This window comes from Labrus bergylta, chromosome 17, assembly GCF_963930695.1.
Source record: "Labrus bergylta chromosome 17, fLabBer1.1, whole genome shotgun sequence".
In the NCBI taxonomy this organism is placed as follows: Eukaryota; Metazoa; Chordata; class Actinopteri; order Labriformes; family Labridae; genus Labrus; species Labrus bergylta.
Window position 1 is genome coordinate 17,094,917 of NC_089211.1, and position 14,773 is coordinate 17,109,689.

The 14,773-nt window shown below is 39.6% G+C and overlaps 1 protein-coding gene across 1 annotated transcript; it reads right to left on the bottom strand.

Annotated features, from left to right (window-relative positions):
- On the bottom strand, positions 1-4,114 carry ptger4b (prostaglandin E receptor 4 (subtype EP4) b). The gene is made up of 2 exons (XM_020634593.3): positions 2,835-4,114; positions 1-1,544 (listed from the first exon to the last, which is right to left on the bottom strand). Exons 1-2 carry the CDS (start codon positions 3,612-3,614, stop codon positions 981-983), a joined length of 1,344 nt encoding a protein of 447 aa, XP_020490249.1. The 5' UTR covers positions 3,615-4,114; the 3' UTR covers positions 1-980.
- Positions 4,115-14,773: the final 10,659 nt, after the last annotated feature.

The window sequence follows — 14,773 nt, forward strand, 5'->3', positions numbered from 1 at the left end:
TGAATTTTCACCAACTTTAATGTTCAGTTTTCAGATGAATTTTGGTACAATAATAGTCACAATAGTGCACAGATGTTTTAATTAATGTAACACCAGTTATTGCTACAGCACAGTAAAATACATTATATGTCATGTCCATCTTTATAGCAATAGTAGTATTAATGGAGTGTTGACCAGGACATCTTTGATACAACTTTACACTGTAGCTCATTTTAATTCACCTGTTTAACTGCACTATTCATTCTGATTACATAAGAGGAATGTAAAATGAGCTGTTGGATTAACCCTTAACTAGTAATGGCCAGAAAAGATCAGTTGAACACTTTAGTGTTAACACAATACTCTGGGATATCCTCCAGTCTCTGTATTGTGAAAAAGCCAAAGTATAGCTGCCTCTTATTTTGAAATGCAGGGGATGGCATGACTCTAGCTTTGATGCCAGAGCTGCTCTGTGAACTAGTTTGACCCTAATTAGTTACAAATGTTTCTTTGTACCGAAAAACAAACGAACAACTAAAAGAGAACACTATAAACATATTCATCTTGTACCAATTGAAAATGGCTCCACACTATCTGGACTTTCTCACAGAGAAGATATTAGAATAAATTAACATCATGCTTCACATTTTAGGAAGAATTCTTTACAGTCAGACGCGCAGTTGTCAAAGGGCTACGATAGAAACATTGCGGACAATCTAGCAGTGGTTTTAGAATTCAAAAAAGTGCAAGATAAAGGCTCATCTACAACATCATATTGTTTTGTGTTGTTTTTTTTAAAGTTGTGATTGTGAGATATTTTACAGATGTGGTTTTTGTGGTTAGTGATTATGGAGGAGTAACACATTGTAAATGCTTATGGTCAGCCGTCCAATAGATATCCACAAATGGATAAGTATTCAGTCTTTAGACTCTTGTCCTTTAGTCTCATGTCTTTGCAGTTTGATCATTAGTTCCTATTAGTCAGCAGAAAATGCAAACTGTTATATACATTTCTCCAGTGTGTTTGCAGTCTCGTCTGTAAAGGTCACGTGCAAAGCTGGGTCCTTGTTGCACACTGGAAGCTCTTCAAGTGTCCTTCCTGGTTTTGTGTCCTCTAAATCACTCTGCAAAAGCCCCATCTGAGGTTCTTCAACCCTCGGGCTGCCCTGTAATGTCTGTGCATCCCGTTCCCCCGCTTGAAAGGACCCCAGACGCCCGGAGATGTTTCCCTCGGACGGGTACAGGAGAGTCTGCGATGTGTGCACTATTTCCTGCATTTCACGTGAAACCAGGGATGGAGATTCCCTGGAGACGATGGAGGAGGAGAAGCGTCGGTCGGCGCAGCGGAACTGCCCGCCGTTCCTTCCACCTCGCCCTCCCATTTTGCAGAACAGACACTTAATTTTTTCCATCAACTTGAGGACAACTGTCTTTCTGAGCAGGATGTAGATCCAAGGGTCCAAGATGGGGTTGACGGAGGCCATGCGGATAGCCAGCAGGTCTTTGTTCAACCCATTAGGCTCTTCTTTCTGGTTTGTGTACAGCTGATTCACAAAGATCCTCAACTGTAAGATAGAAACAGACACATTTAGGAACAATGGTGCACAAGTAACTTGTCACATAGAGGAGCATGGAACAACATTTTCAAATGTAGAGACAATTCCAGAAAGTGTTTATTACATGCCCAAACATGTCTACATTCATTTTACAAGAGAAGGATAATGTTTATTCTCCAGTCTTAAAAAGGGGCTTGGCTCAATATAACTTCTGTGCAACCACAGCGGTGTAGGAATGGCTAAAAGCCTAAAAAAACAGTCCCGTTCATGATCATTCATCATAAGAGAGCCTTTGGCCATTGGGTTTCCCCATAGTTTAATCAACAGTCATCTCTTCACACAGCCAGAGTCGCAAATAGAGTTTGACATTTGTCATCTAAAGAAGTGGTTAAACGGTAGTTTTACATTTTTCAAATCTGTCTCAAAATAATACATTTTGTACCAGCCATTTTCCTCATGCTTTTTGCGTTTCTGGGTGGGGATCAATTCTACGGTTCTTGCAAAAATGAAGTCCAAAGGTTAACTAAAGTAATTGTGGAAGCATTTGAAGTAAATATGCAACATGTCTGTAAGGTCTGATTAATCTAACTATGGTTGCTAAAGCCTCAAATCGACTTCAGCTGAACTTCATTTCTTTTACGCAGATTTAAAGACTCAGGATTTTGTTCCAATGCGAGAATCCTTTCATTCCCAGTCTGACCATAGCAAGAAAAACAAAAGTGTTCACATGGGCAACTCATTTAAGAGTTATCCTTTTTTTTTTTTTTTTTTTATCATAAAGTTTCACATCATACAAAAAAGTCTGCATGGCACATTGGCAAATCTCATGGTCTCTGTGTTCTCAGTTTGAAAGTTTTCAGTCAGAAAACTTTCAGGGACAGTTTAAAAAAAAAAAACAGGCGTGTAAACACAGATCCATTCTCACAACGTGTATACTAACTCTGATAGTATGCAAATTCTGTACAAGGAGTGTTCACCGTCTTGCATGTGCCGAAGAGAAATGCGTCATCTGACCACAAACCCCAAATACTAGAACATGAAGTTCAAATAGCATGTTTTTATTTTAACGCCCCCCTGCACGTTTGTTTTTGTCAATAGGAAAACTTATTTGGTTTATTTTTTGTGTGATATTGAAGCACAACTATCTTATTTTGATGATGACTCTGGTTAAATTTGATTCTTTTCTTCATGAATTGTGTTACTTCTAAAACAAATACGCGCTATTCGCTCGCATTAATAACTTTTACGCATGCACATTCCCAGTTTAAAACTTGACTGGCTGTATTTTCCAGTACTCACCACTAAAGGTATGGAGCAGATGAGAACCACAGCGGAGGTCGCAATAAGCAGGATCACCATCTGGATCTCTGCAGCAGCTAAACGTCCAAAGCTCCGCCTGCGCCTGAACTCCGCGATGCGCCTTTGGTCCGTGCCCAAAGACGTGCGCCGGAGGAAGCGCTTGTGCATCAGGATCAGAGCCCCGCACACCATCACGTTGCATATGACGGTGGCGAGTACAATGACGGAATTCACACCTGCGTACATCAGATTGAAAGTCTCCACTGCTGTGTCATTGTTCTTCCAGTCTATGAAGCACCAGGTCCCAGGGTTCTGCGCCTTCACTTCTCCGATCCCCACGCTGGGCATCGCGCAGAACACCATGTTGGAGATGTAAATGCCCAAAAGAGTAATGGCAGCGAGTTTTTGGTTGACGTACTCGTTGTAGAAATACGCGTGGTTAATCGCCAAAAATCTCTCCACCGACATCGCAAACACGATGCTGAGCTGGACCAAGAAGAAGAAGAGCAGGATGAAGCCGGAGTACTGGCACAGCGGATCCCCGCCTGGCCACGCGCCCTTCACGTAGGTGGCGATAGTGACGGGGCTGGCCAGCAGGGTACCTAGAAGGTCTGTCACCGCCAGGCCACACACAAGCGTGTAAAATGTGGTCTCCTTCTGTTCCTTCCGTGATATCCGTAGAACAACAATCGCGATTACATTCCCCACCACCCCGAAAATGAACATGATCACCGGGATGGTGGGCGGATTAGACGCCCGCGGGGATTCCGTGGAGTTCATGTCTGCAGGAAATTATTTTTATTAAATTTGTTTACTGATTCACACCAAGCAGAGGTTCCTCTTTCACTTCCAAAGTTGTGTCACTTTCCATTAATGCGCGTTCTCTGGGCTCTCCAACAACAACCCAATCCATAGTTTCCAAAAAAAAAATGTCCCTTTTACGCACACATATGTATCACCAAAGTCCGGCCAATTCTTTTAACACCAACACAAAAAAATAAAATCCACTAAGTGAATAATCTGGTTCTGTCAGTCTGCAAGGGCACGATGCTCCGATGCTGCCAGCCTTGACTTCACCTTGTTGTCGCTTTCTCAACTGACAGGGAAGTTACTTCGTGGGGCCACTGAAGGCAGCTCCTCCTCTGCGCTTCATTTAAATACTGAGCCGTCTGTCTGACACACAGAGCAGGAAAATGCATGCAGCGGGATAACAAGAACCCGCATTCAGTCAATTCAAGAGGTCACACACTATTTGTATTGGTGAAGTTCCCCTAAAGCTGTTAACAACACTGGCTACGTGGATCTATCACCTCTCACTGACATCAGCAAAGTCACGCCTGTGCATTGGTTAAACCCACAGACATGCAGTTCATTCTGACACACGTTGGAATAAACCTGCATGTTCATTGAATGAGAATCGCGTAGGCTTTGGATTTGCTCTGACATTTGCTCTGATAATCAACAAAACAAGAGTTTACAAAAATATTGATGTAGAAAAAGCTGATCCCTAAGATCAAGCCTGTATTTCTTGCCTTTGAACATTAATTCAGTAACACTTTGATATATTGTATATTGCATTACCTTTTAAATTATATGATCTGAAAACCAATACATTCTTTTTAAACATTTACACTCCCCCCCCCCCCCCCCCCCCCACATGGAAGTTGTGCAATTGTGTAATCAGATTGTGTTCATCTAAACAGCTGCAGCAGATCATGTTTGTAAGTTTATTTAATAGTTCTGATGTTGGTAGTCTTTTCATCAACTAAATTGTGAGTTATACATATATAATATTGTGGTCTGTAAACAAAAATGTGTCAAAGCGAGATGTTAGTGTGCTTGTATTGAAAAAAAAAAAAACTGTGGTGTCCTGTGTGGTTTCAAGCTGAAAATGTGTCACTTCCTGTGATCTCAGAGTGAGGGTTTTTTCTCTAAACAAAGAGGAAGAGAAGGTAATGTAGCCCCACTCTGAAAAGTCCCCCATTCTGTGGTCCCTTTTCTCTAGTTATAATCAAGTAAACAGAAGGAAAACATTGTCAACAATTATAAGTATGATGGAACTAATAGCCATAGCAGGTAAGGTGACGAAGCTAACTCTCATATTTTTTTACAGGTTAATATGCTATTATTGGCGCAGGTAAGCAGGGAATTGTAGAAATGTGTTGTCTATGGCTATAAGATTGTCTTTTTAAATGATCTTAGCCCAAATGAACAGTAAATGGAGTCTTACCCCCTTAGAAAATCATCTCCATATGGAGTGGATTTTTATCAGTGTATTACTTTGTTGTTTTAATCTTTGCTATGTGACCTTGAGTGCTTTGAAAGGCACCTTTAATTCAAATGTATTATTATTATTATTATTAGAAAGAAGATCAAGGGATTCATACAGTTCCAATGCATTATTATATTATTTTAAGATAGATTTGAACAAATCTGATACTACAATCTACAAATCTACAATTCAAAATATTTCAAGCACATTAATTACACTATGAATGCTTGTTGATCAGATTACTATGATGTGCAGTTATCAGAGTGGATTTCAAACTTGTTTATTAAAATGCACTCCTCAGCCTTATTCCCATAGAAGATTTACTTGGACTCATGTCTATACATGGTTATGACTATTTATACAATCTCTTTTATCCTGTTTGTCTTTGTACACAGGGCTATTTTTAATAGAGCTTCACCCTGCTCGGTAATAGCAGTACTTTAGGTTCTACTTGTCTTTTTCCCCTCAGGGCAGAAGCTGCCTTACTCCTTACTCCCAAAACAAGATGGCTAACCAGTCAGGGCAGTCTTCACACTTGATGTGGCTTTGGCACAATGATAAAGTCCCAACATTCAACTGTTGCGGCACGGTGGCTGGCAGTAGCAAGAAAAATTGTAAACACCCAAGGGTGCAAGCAGAGAACAATAATGTAAGCTCAGGGTTATGTCTGCTGTGGCTCTTCCGCTAATTAGTCAAATGTGTTAGGTGGGGTCAAATCTTTTCAAACTGTAGGCAAAGAGTTCAGTCACACTGGAATAAACTTTTCAAAAAGGCAACCACAACCACTTGCTAATGTTCAGTCAGTTCACTCATGATGTATTAGCACGCAGGGCTTAGGCATGACGTGGACAGCTTCTGAGCATCTTGTGGTTGGATGCTCCAGTATACAAATGCATAAGAACTCAAATGTTGTGTTTCTATAAAAAATACTTTTTGCACATTTGAATTATTGTGTAGCAACATTTTTCTGCTAAAATAAGGAGTTGATACATTTGAAGATATGAAAAGACTTTTGTTAATGCTCTGGGATAGAAAACGCTGAACTCAATGTAAACCTCTGTTTAGTTTAATCTCTTATCATTTTATATTAACAATTGAGAGAGACATGTTGAGGTCGTATCTCTCTAGATGAATGTGAATTGTAAAGCCCTTTCCCAGTGAGAGATGATCACAATTAAAAAAAACCAACATTGAATGTTATCTTATATAAGTGTAACACTGCTGGTGCATTCCTTTTTATTTTTCTCTTTTCCCCCGATGTAAATGAGGTTTATCAATAAATAATTACAGCTCACCATCTGTTGAGATTACAGCTGTGGTCACATTTTATATTGGAACAGTCTTACTTAAACAGCATTATTGTGAGTTTCTTATTTACATACATATTAATCACATTTCGCGGTCGGAAAAATGTCGGCAAGTATTCTCACTTTCTCATATTAGAGCCAGTATTCCTTTATGCTAAACTTTAACTGATGGAGAAAATGTTTATTTAAAAGTGAAAAATAAGACGTTTGTCCCAGCCTGGGAAAACCAGAGAAATACTTCAGTTCCCTAGAGAAGCACCAAGTTCAACCCCCCCCCCCACACACACACACACACACACACACACACCCCAGGCTGCCTCCCAAATCTCAACTCAGGTCCACTTCAGGGACAGGGTCATGTCTGTGTCAGGGCATGTGATAAAACCTCATGAATTAATTCTTCCTCTGGGAACTAATGAAAACACTATAGAAAATGTGTGTGTGTGTGTGTGTGTGTGTGTGTGTGTGTGTGTGTGTGTGTGTGTGTGTGGGGGGGGGGGGGGGGCTATTATATTCATGTGTAAAGAGAAATCCATGATCAGTTTAATAAATGTTTTGTTTATGAGTGTGCCAATGAGCCTGACATTCTCCGTTCTCTTCTACAAGTGCAGATCTGTATTTTGTTGTTTATTTTACAGTTGCGGTTTGTGACTATGCATGTTTTGCTCTCACACAGTGGTGAGTGCCAACCGTTTTAGAGCCTTATTAAAGCTTAAAGATCGTCTTTGTTCTAAAAAAAAATATAAAAAAAAGGGAACAGATCAGTGAAAGGCAAGTCCTGATCTGTCCGTACTCATCTGTCAGCTCTCGAACTCCTTTAATCAAATTCAATCATATTAATGAGTCTAAAAAAAGAAAGCCAGTGCCATAAGCTACTTAGTTTGTGAGTTCTCTGGAACCTTGGAGTTTGGAAAGTCCAAATGGTCACACATCCCACACATACTTCCCATGTCGTTCGTTAGGAGTAAACCCCCACAGGGAGTCGGAGCACTCCCGAATTCTGCAAAGCCGCATAGATTGAAGGTGGACGCTTTTGGAAGAGGATGTATTCTGGATTTGACCTTACCAGACATTCCTAAATGTCTATCAGCAGGGGGATAAACTGCTGTTAAAGAGAATTTAAGACAATCTATAAACACTGATGGAAAACGTATGCTTCTCAGCTGCAGCCAGCTCCCCTCCAAGAGAAAGCTGATAGCAATTCCGAAAGACTTTCAGATTAGCGTCAATGATGTTTGAAGAATCCCTAAAACACTTTTTGTACAATAAATCATACAATATATATCTATGCATTTAACTTTAAAATATTATAAAACATGACTGATGAATAAATCAGTGCACAATTTAACAGTGACTATAAATGCAAAGTGTTTGGGGGAGTTAAAAGTTAAGCGGTAACTCTAAAGCCAAGAATACGCCTTACTTTTCAGCCCGATTTAGTCCCGATTTTCCGAGTTGTTCAAGGAATTTTTAAGTCAGGAATTTCAGCCCGATTGCCTGGTGTCAGTCGTGCAAGTTTACACCGAGGCAGATCATGGCCCTATCAGCTGCTCCAGACCGTATTGTGCTGTTCAAATAAGGTAAATGATCGACCCATATATGACTGATGAAAAATAAGAATCGACAGCAAAGTTGATATCATGCAACCAAATATAGTTGTGTTTGCAACTCATGGAAACATCAGGACTCACTGATCTGTTATTGTTTAACCACTTTGAATCTGAAGAATGTTCCTCAGAAACTTGATATTTCACGCGTAATATGAGAACCCATTGTTTAAAATCGAATGCCTTCAAAATGATTCCTGGTTTGCATTAAAGTGGAATACATCCCGGCCCCTTTTTCCTATTCACACAAACTTTTTTTGTGAACAGCCAATGACCATTGAAACGCTGGTGGGTGATACTTCTCGGACTATGCATGCAGCAACCGCTGGTGTTGAAAATAAAAGCCAAAAACGAGGTGTAAAAAACACGGAAGTTCCTGAGTGTCGACTTGAGGATGGCTTCAAAAGCCAAGGAATCCCCATTAAAATGCCTATTTTAGTAGCAGAACTAAACATGTTAACAGACTGGTACCAAAAATGGTTTTGGTCTGAATAGTTAATTTCTTCATTTGCAATATTTTGTTCACAACTCATCTGTTTTTTTAATATTTAGGCATTATTAGTTATTCATACTGTAGTGGCACTCCGTCTCTTTCTTCGTCCTCTGTACCACTTGTTGGAGTCAACTCACAGTATTTGCAACACGAGCGAAAAGACAGGACAACTTTCCTTCGTTTTAAAAGGTTTACTGAAAAAACTTCAAAGTAAAATACAGGTTTAACACACGGTCAAAAAACTGTGTAGCTTCCATCAATATCGGACTCCAAACTGCTTACGTCACATCCATCACAACTTTAACTGCGCAGTGCTGTCATAACATAAACATACAAAAACATAAACAACAACCTTTTATCGTTTATAAATGACTAAATTATGCCTTTAAAACCATTTTAAACGTTATGAATTTACATGAAATTACTGTTATTAGATTTCAATCATTTTTACCTAGATATTTAGTATCAATCAATTATTTGCATATTGGCTCTTACACACACATTTGCATACATTTGCATAACTAGAGGCCTGATTGATTTGACTGACACGTAGGTATATTGTAGGTTTTTGCCAGGACGCTTGTAAGGATAGTCTGATATTTTTGGGGTGGGGTTGTATGAGGTACTTGTCAACGTTAAGTGTATTATTCCACAGGAGATGCTCACTGATTCTTTTTAGGTTGTTGTTTTTTTTCAGAAACTTTGCTGAATTTGGTTGTACAAATGACCCAGTTAGCCTATGACTTACTTGCTGGCACTCTGACCGGACCCTTAATAAAGGGGCTAAGCTGACAGTCATCTCCTGTGGCTAAAACACTTACTATTGACAAGTATCTCAAACAACCCCGGTTCAAAATGACCAAACTCTCACTTTAAGGCCCACGTTACACTCCACATTTTTGCCTCTTGCTAGACGTATTGAGCGTTCTGTTGAGATTGCATTTCCAACATTCACCAACTTCAAAACAGTTGGTCAAAAGCCAATGGGTGACGTCAGTCTATGCAACACCAGAACATTTCAGAGAGTAAAACAGGTCCCAGAGATGATTTTACTAATCATTTACACAAGAGGTTGTACTTGTGTCAAATAAAATCTACTATGACCAAATGGGCAACCACAAATATATAAAAGCTGATTTAGGCACATTGTCCTGCTGTCTTTACGAAATAAGAATGTTAATCCAGGTAACATTTCTTTCCTGCTTTCACAGGTCAGTAGGTCCAATTATCCACTAATACTATAAAGCTTCTCATGAACACTAATAAGGTATAAATGTAACGAGTTACTCCCACTTCTGAACAGATAACATGTCTGAGTTATGAGTCACTGACTCTGTAGATGGAACATACAGCCTGTTCTGTGCTATCTTGGCACCACATGCTTCAAATGGGGGTCACAGTGTTTTATCTTTGCCGGCTGCAGTATGGAACAGTTTGTGTGTGTGCGTGGGTGTGTGTGTGTGTGTGTACACAGCAGACAGAGTCAAACTGAGATACTTCAGACCCCATCCTTTCTTTTTGGGACAGATTCACTTTTTACTGACTTCCTGTATGAAAAGGAAATCTGTGACAAGCGTTGAGCTTTTTCTGTTATCTTTTCCTCTGTTTGACCTTTCCTTCTTCCGTTTACTTTTAGACATAGTTTTTAATCCCCACCAGAGTTTCCCCTCTCAATCACTACATTCATAAAGAACCTCAGACACTTATGGCTGTAATTATGTTCATCAGCTTCTCACTCAGGTGCGGCTTTAACATAAGCTTTGGAGGAACAGGTCTCAACAGTTGCAAACTATTTCCCTCTGGCAGCCCTAAGAGAAAACACCAAGGACTTCATGTCTCAATGTTTTCACAGTACCTGCGTAATGTGCAAACTGGGTGAGAGACAGAGACAGTAAGATGCATTGTATGATTACCAAAATTAAGGCGATGCATGCCAAAACACTTTCATGCATCTTTCATCCCATACACAAACATGACTTTTAGTTATATGCCTGTACAACTTCACCTAGGTTAACCTAGAATGCAACATGTTTCAGCAGATTCCAACTGTGTGAACAGGTGACCTCATCTGACATAGCTGTTTACAGTGCAAAAGCTGAGACATTGTTTTGCATGGTGCGCTAAATGTCACATTTAACAGGAAGTGGATGAACTATAATCAAATGTAAATGTTACTTTGATTATTATGTATAGTATTTGTAACTAGCTTGGGGTCCTGGCCCCCTAGGAGGGATACCAAAGAGGGGGGCGGGCTTTGTCTGCCAGATATTAACTGAATTACAAATGTCCCCCGTCTAAAGCCATGAGACAGATCTAGAAGTGGATGTTTTATTTCCTTCATTATTTATCACATTTTACGCAGGTTAAATTCCCACTGTGGCATTTATATAAACAACCAAGATGGTTGTGGCGTCTGTGCTATGATCTGAATATGTCAATGCGTTATTCGCGAACAAACTGGACAAAAGTTTGGAAGTTCGGAAAACTACTAGTCTATATTATATAACATTTCATTATATTACACTATATTGTTCATATTGCACTATATTATATTATATTATACTACATTATATTATATCATACTACATTATATTATATTATATTATACTACATTATATTGTACTACATTATATTATATAACTGCACTCTGCACTACTGTGGTACAACACTGCCTCTCTTCTCTGCTGTTTACATTACTTGCTGCTATTTATTTATCATACCAAGTCACTTTAATCATCACTTGTCACTTTAACTTGTCATTCTCTTCAAATACTGTTTCAATTCTCAATTCCCCCCAGTTAACTTCATCATTCATTTTGTACTGTTTTTATTTTTATTTTTATTTATCTTATCTATTCTGTTTAATGTGTATTTGAGCTTTCTTGTCTGTGCTGCTGTAACGCCCGAATTTCCCCTCTGGGGATCAATAAAGTATTATCCTATCCTATCCTAAATAGTAAGTGTTGGCTAATAATTCTGTTTTCCAAAATAGCTGTGTGTATTATGTAAAAGTAGAAGCCATGAATTAGCCTAGATGCTAAAAATACCTACCCAGCTTAAAGTTTAATACTATGGTTGTTTTTACACTCTGTTAATCATGCAACACACACATAGGCTGAAATACACACATGCACAAACAGGATCCTATGGACATGCACTAATGGAGAGATGTCAGAGTGACGGAGCGGCCCACAGCGGGCGCTCCTGAGCTGGTGGTGGGGAGGGGGTTTGGTGCCTTGCTCAAAGGCACCTCGGCAGTGCTCAGCAAGTGATCACCTCTCCAGCTACCATAGCAACTTCCAGATTTGGTTCGCACCGGGACTTGAACCGGCAACCCTCCGATTCCCAACCCAAATTGATTTCTGACACAACATATGTGAGGTTGTTGAACACTATTTAGCATTTTTACAGTTCTTTATATTTGGCAGTAATATGAGTTAAGAAGGTGTTAGAAAGCCAGTCACTGGAAAGTCATATCCAGTCACTTGTTGCATTTTCTACACATTGTAATTCTCAGGTTGCTTTAAATATTGGATATCAACTTTTAAATCAGGAGAACACACTAACAGACCGTAGAATTATTTTTTAGGGTGCATTCCACCTTTTAAATGGAGCCACAGATTCGATTGGGCTCAAGATTTATTCTTTTCTTAATATCAGAACTTAATGAGACAATCATTAGTCTTCAGCAAAAGCTGCTGGCATCTGTTATGATTCCACACTGCCACACCTGTCCTCTTCTGCATTCCTCCACAATAAATGTGCTCTGATGATGGCGGTTGCCCTACAAAACTCTGCTCGGCATGCCAGTTAGGCTGTTTAGCAATGTGCATGTGGGTAAGTGTGTATGTCTACACACCTTTGTTTCTTTCCTGTTTTAAAGCGATTTATCTCCCTCTCCCTAGCTCTGTTTTTCTTTCTTTCATTCCCTCAAACACTAATTAACTACTGTTTTCTTACTGGTGCTTTCCATTTAACCCCTTAGGCATCCTGCAGGTTACAAAAACAAAATGTCATAACCGCTGCTACTTACAAGGACACAGAAGAGCCTTTGTCTAAACAAACTGGCACTCAGTCTGATCTGCATGCCTTGATGAAAAATCATTTTAATTTCAACTTGTGATTTCTCAGGCAGTTGTCTTTTCACACATTCATCAACCACCAAAAAAAGAAAAAACAGGGTTTCTTATTGTCCAACAAGCTGCACAAGAACATCAATCAGAGCCGTTTTATTTGGCTGTTTCAATGAGTTTTCTTGGAGGGATTTTTGTGGTTTCTGTAAATTGAGCTGGGACTGCGGTTCACATCTCCAGTAAGTAGATGTACCAAAGACCAAGTTACTGTTGAATTATCCCCTTAACAAAACAAAAAATAAAAAAGGCAAAAAAGTAAATATGAGCAATAATGTCAAAGTCAGGGCCTGGCTTATGTTTACAATGTTGTAGTCGAGTAAAGAGTTGGAAAACTTGAAGTGATATGATTTTATTTCCACAAAGAAAAACTTTGATATCTTTACTGTGTGTAGACGGGCTGATGAAAACAGTGACCTGGTGGTGTCACCAGATTAAACAATCCAAAATCATTGATGACACTTAAATCCGTTCAAAAATGACTCTGCGTCAGTGCCAAGTTGGTATGCGTGTTTTATGTGCACATACAACTTTAATAACAATCTAAATAGAAACACTGGAAAGTTGAAAAGAAAAACATTTGTCTGAACCCCAAAAAAGGTTGCACACTGCAGAGAGATGAGAAAGCAGCTGCATCTGTAATGCATTTACCAAATGTAAAATGCAAGTGCATGGGAAAGGAGACACTCGTGAGTATTAAGGTCACACATGAAGCGTTATGAATGATAAGATCATGCTTGCTCTATTTTTTCAACTTTTTAAATCATAACAGCTGTATTCACCCTGCTTTATTGTTGGCACTTCTTTAAACGTTTCCTTTTGTGCTTTTTGTGCCCTTATTTAAGAGATAGGACAGTGGATAGAGTCGGAAACCAGGGAGAAAGAGAGAGAGAGAGAAAGAGAGAGAGAGAGAGAGCAGAATGACATGCAGGAAAGTAGCCACAGGTAAGATATGAACCCAGCTGCCCACTTCGAGGACTACTAGCTGATGAACGCCTGACTATAGTCTCTTTCTTTTTACTTTATTCTATCTGCTGCATGTGGGTACTGAGTTGATGAGAGTGGTAAAGTTGGACCAAAAACAATAAAGCTGTTGCCTGAAAAACCAATACAAAGAGCTGAAAGACACTTCAATAAATGGGGAAGGTGGAGATTATTCCCTATGGGTTCATTACCGCAGACACTGCCAGCAGGCGGCAGTAATCTGGAATCGTCGTTCGAAAAAGGGGAACCCGGAAAAGGACGAGGAGGAACGTGAATTAAAAAAAAAAAAGAAGACAATTTGCTCACCGCTGTCACTCAACACTCGTACTAGAGGTACATCTAATCGAGAATAATGATGAAAAGTGGAAAATGGCGTTTTCAGCCCTTGGTCTTTTATTAGTGGAGCAAGAATAGAAGAGGCACTTCCGTGTTCCTTCTCGTGCACTGGCTCTCATGTTTCACTTAGCTGAACAGCCAATCAGAGAGATTCCTACCCTCAACCGCCCCGGCTCCTCCGATTCAACATGTGGAATGGGCCAAAAAAAGGCCAACCTGGGCCGACGGGTATAGCGACAGAGTTGGACACACCGCAAAAACTAAGGGGCCGACCGCTCACCGACGGGCCGACGGTCTCCTTGGTGTGTCAGGGCCTTAACACTGATCTTCTCAGTGGGATAGAAATGCCCACATGATGTCGCAGAAACATGCAGAGTTTATCACCAGAAAGCTGCATTTCTGAAGAAGAAAGCGTGTTTTACAGTAAGTAGCTACGTCAAACTGTTGTATTTGTGGAGCTGATATTGTAAAGACAACACTTATTACGTCAGCGTGGACCTTGGAGGGCTTTAAATCATGACAGCCTGTTATTTTACAAAATATTCAAATGAACTATGACACCAATAAGTCTACAAAAGCTAACTTTGTGTATGTATACCTGAAAACAAGATTTATTTAATCAAAACAGAACGTTAAATCAACATGTTTTAGCACTACCTTCATTGTCAAAAAGTTCAATAACTAAAGTTAACAATTGGGTTTTTATGACAGGATGTGTCTGTATTGTGAGTTTTGCCCTGCCTGTTCACATGAAAGAGTTTGTTGGAACATTAAAAAAGAGTTTGCTGCTTTCTGCTTCCACCTGACCTA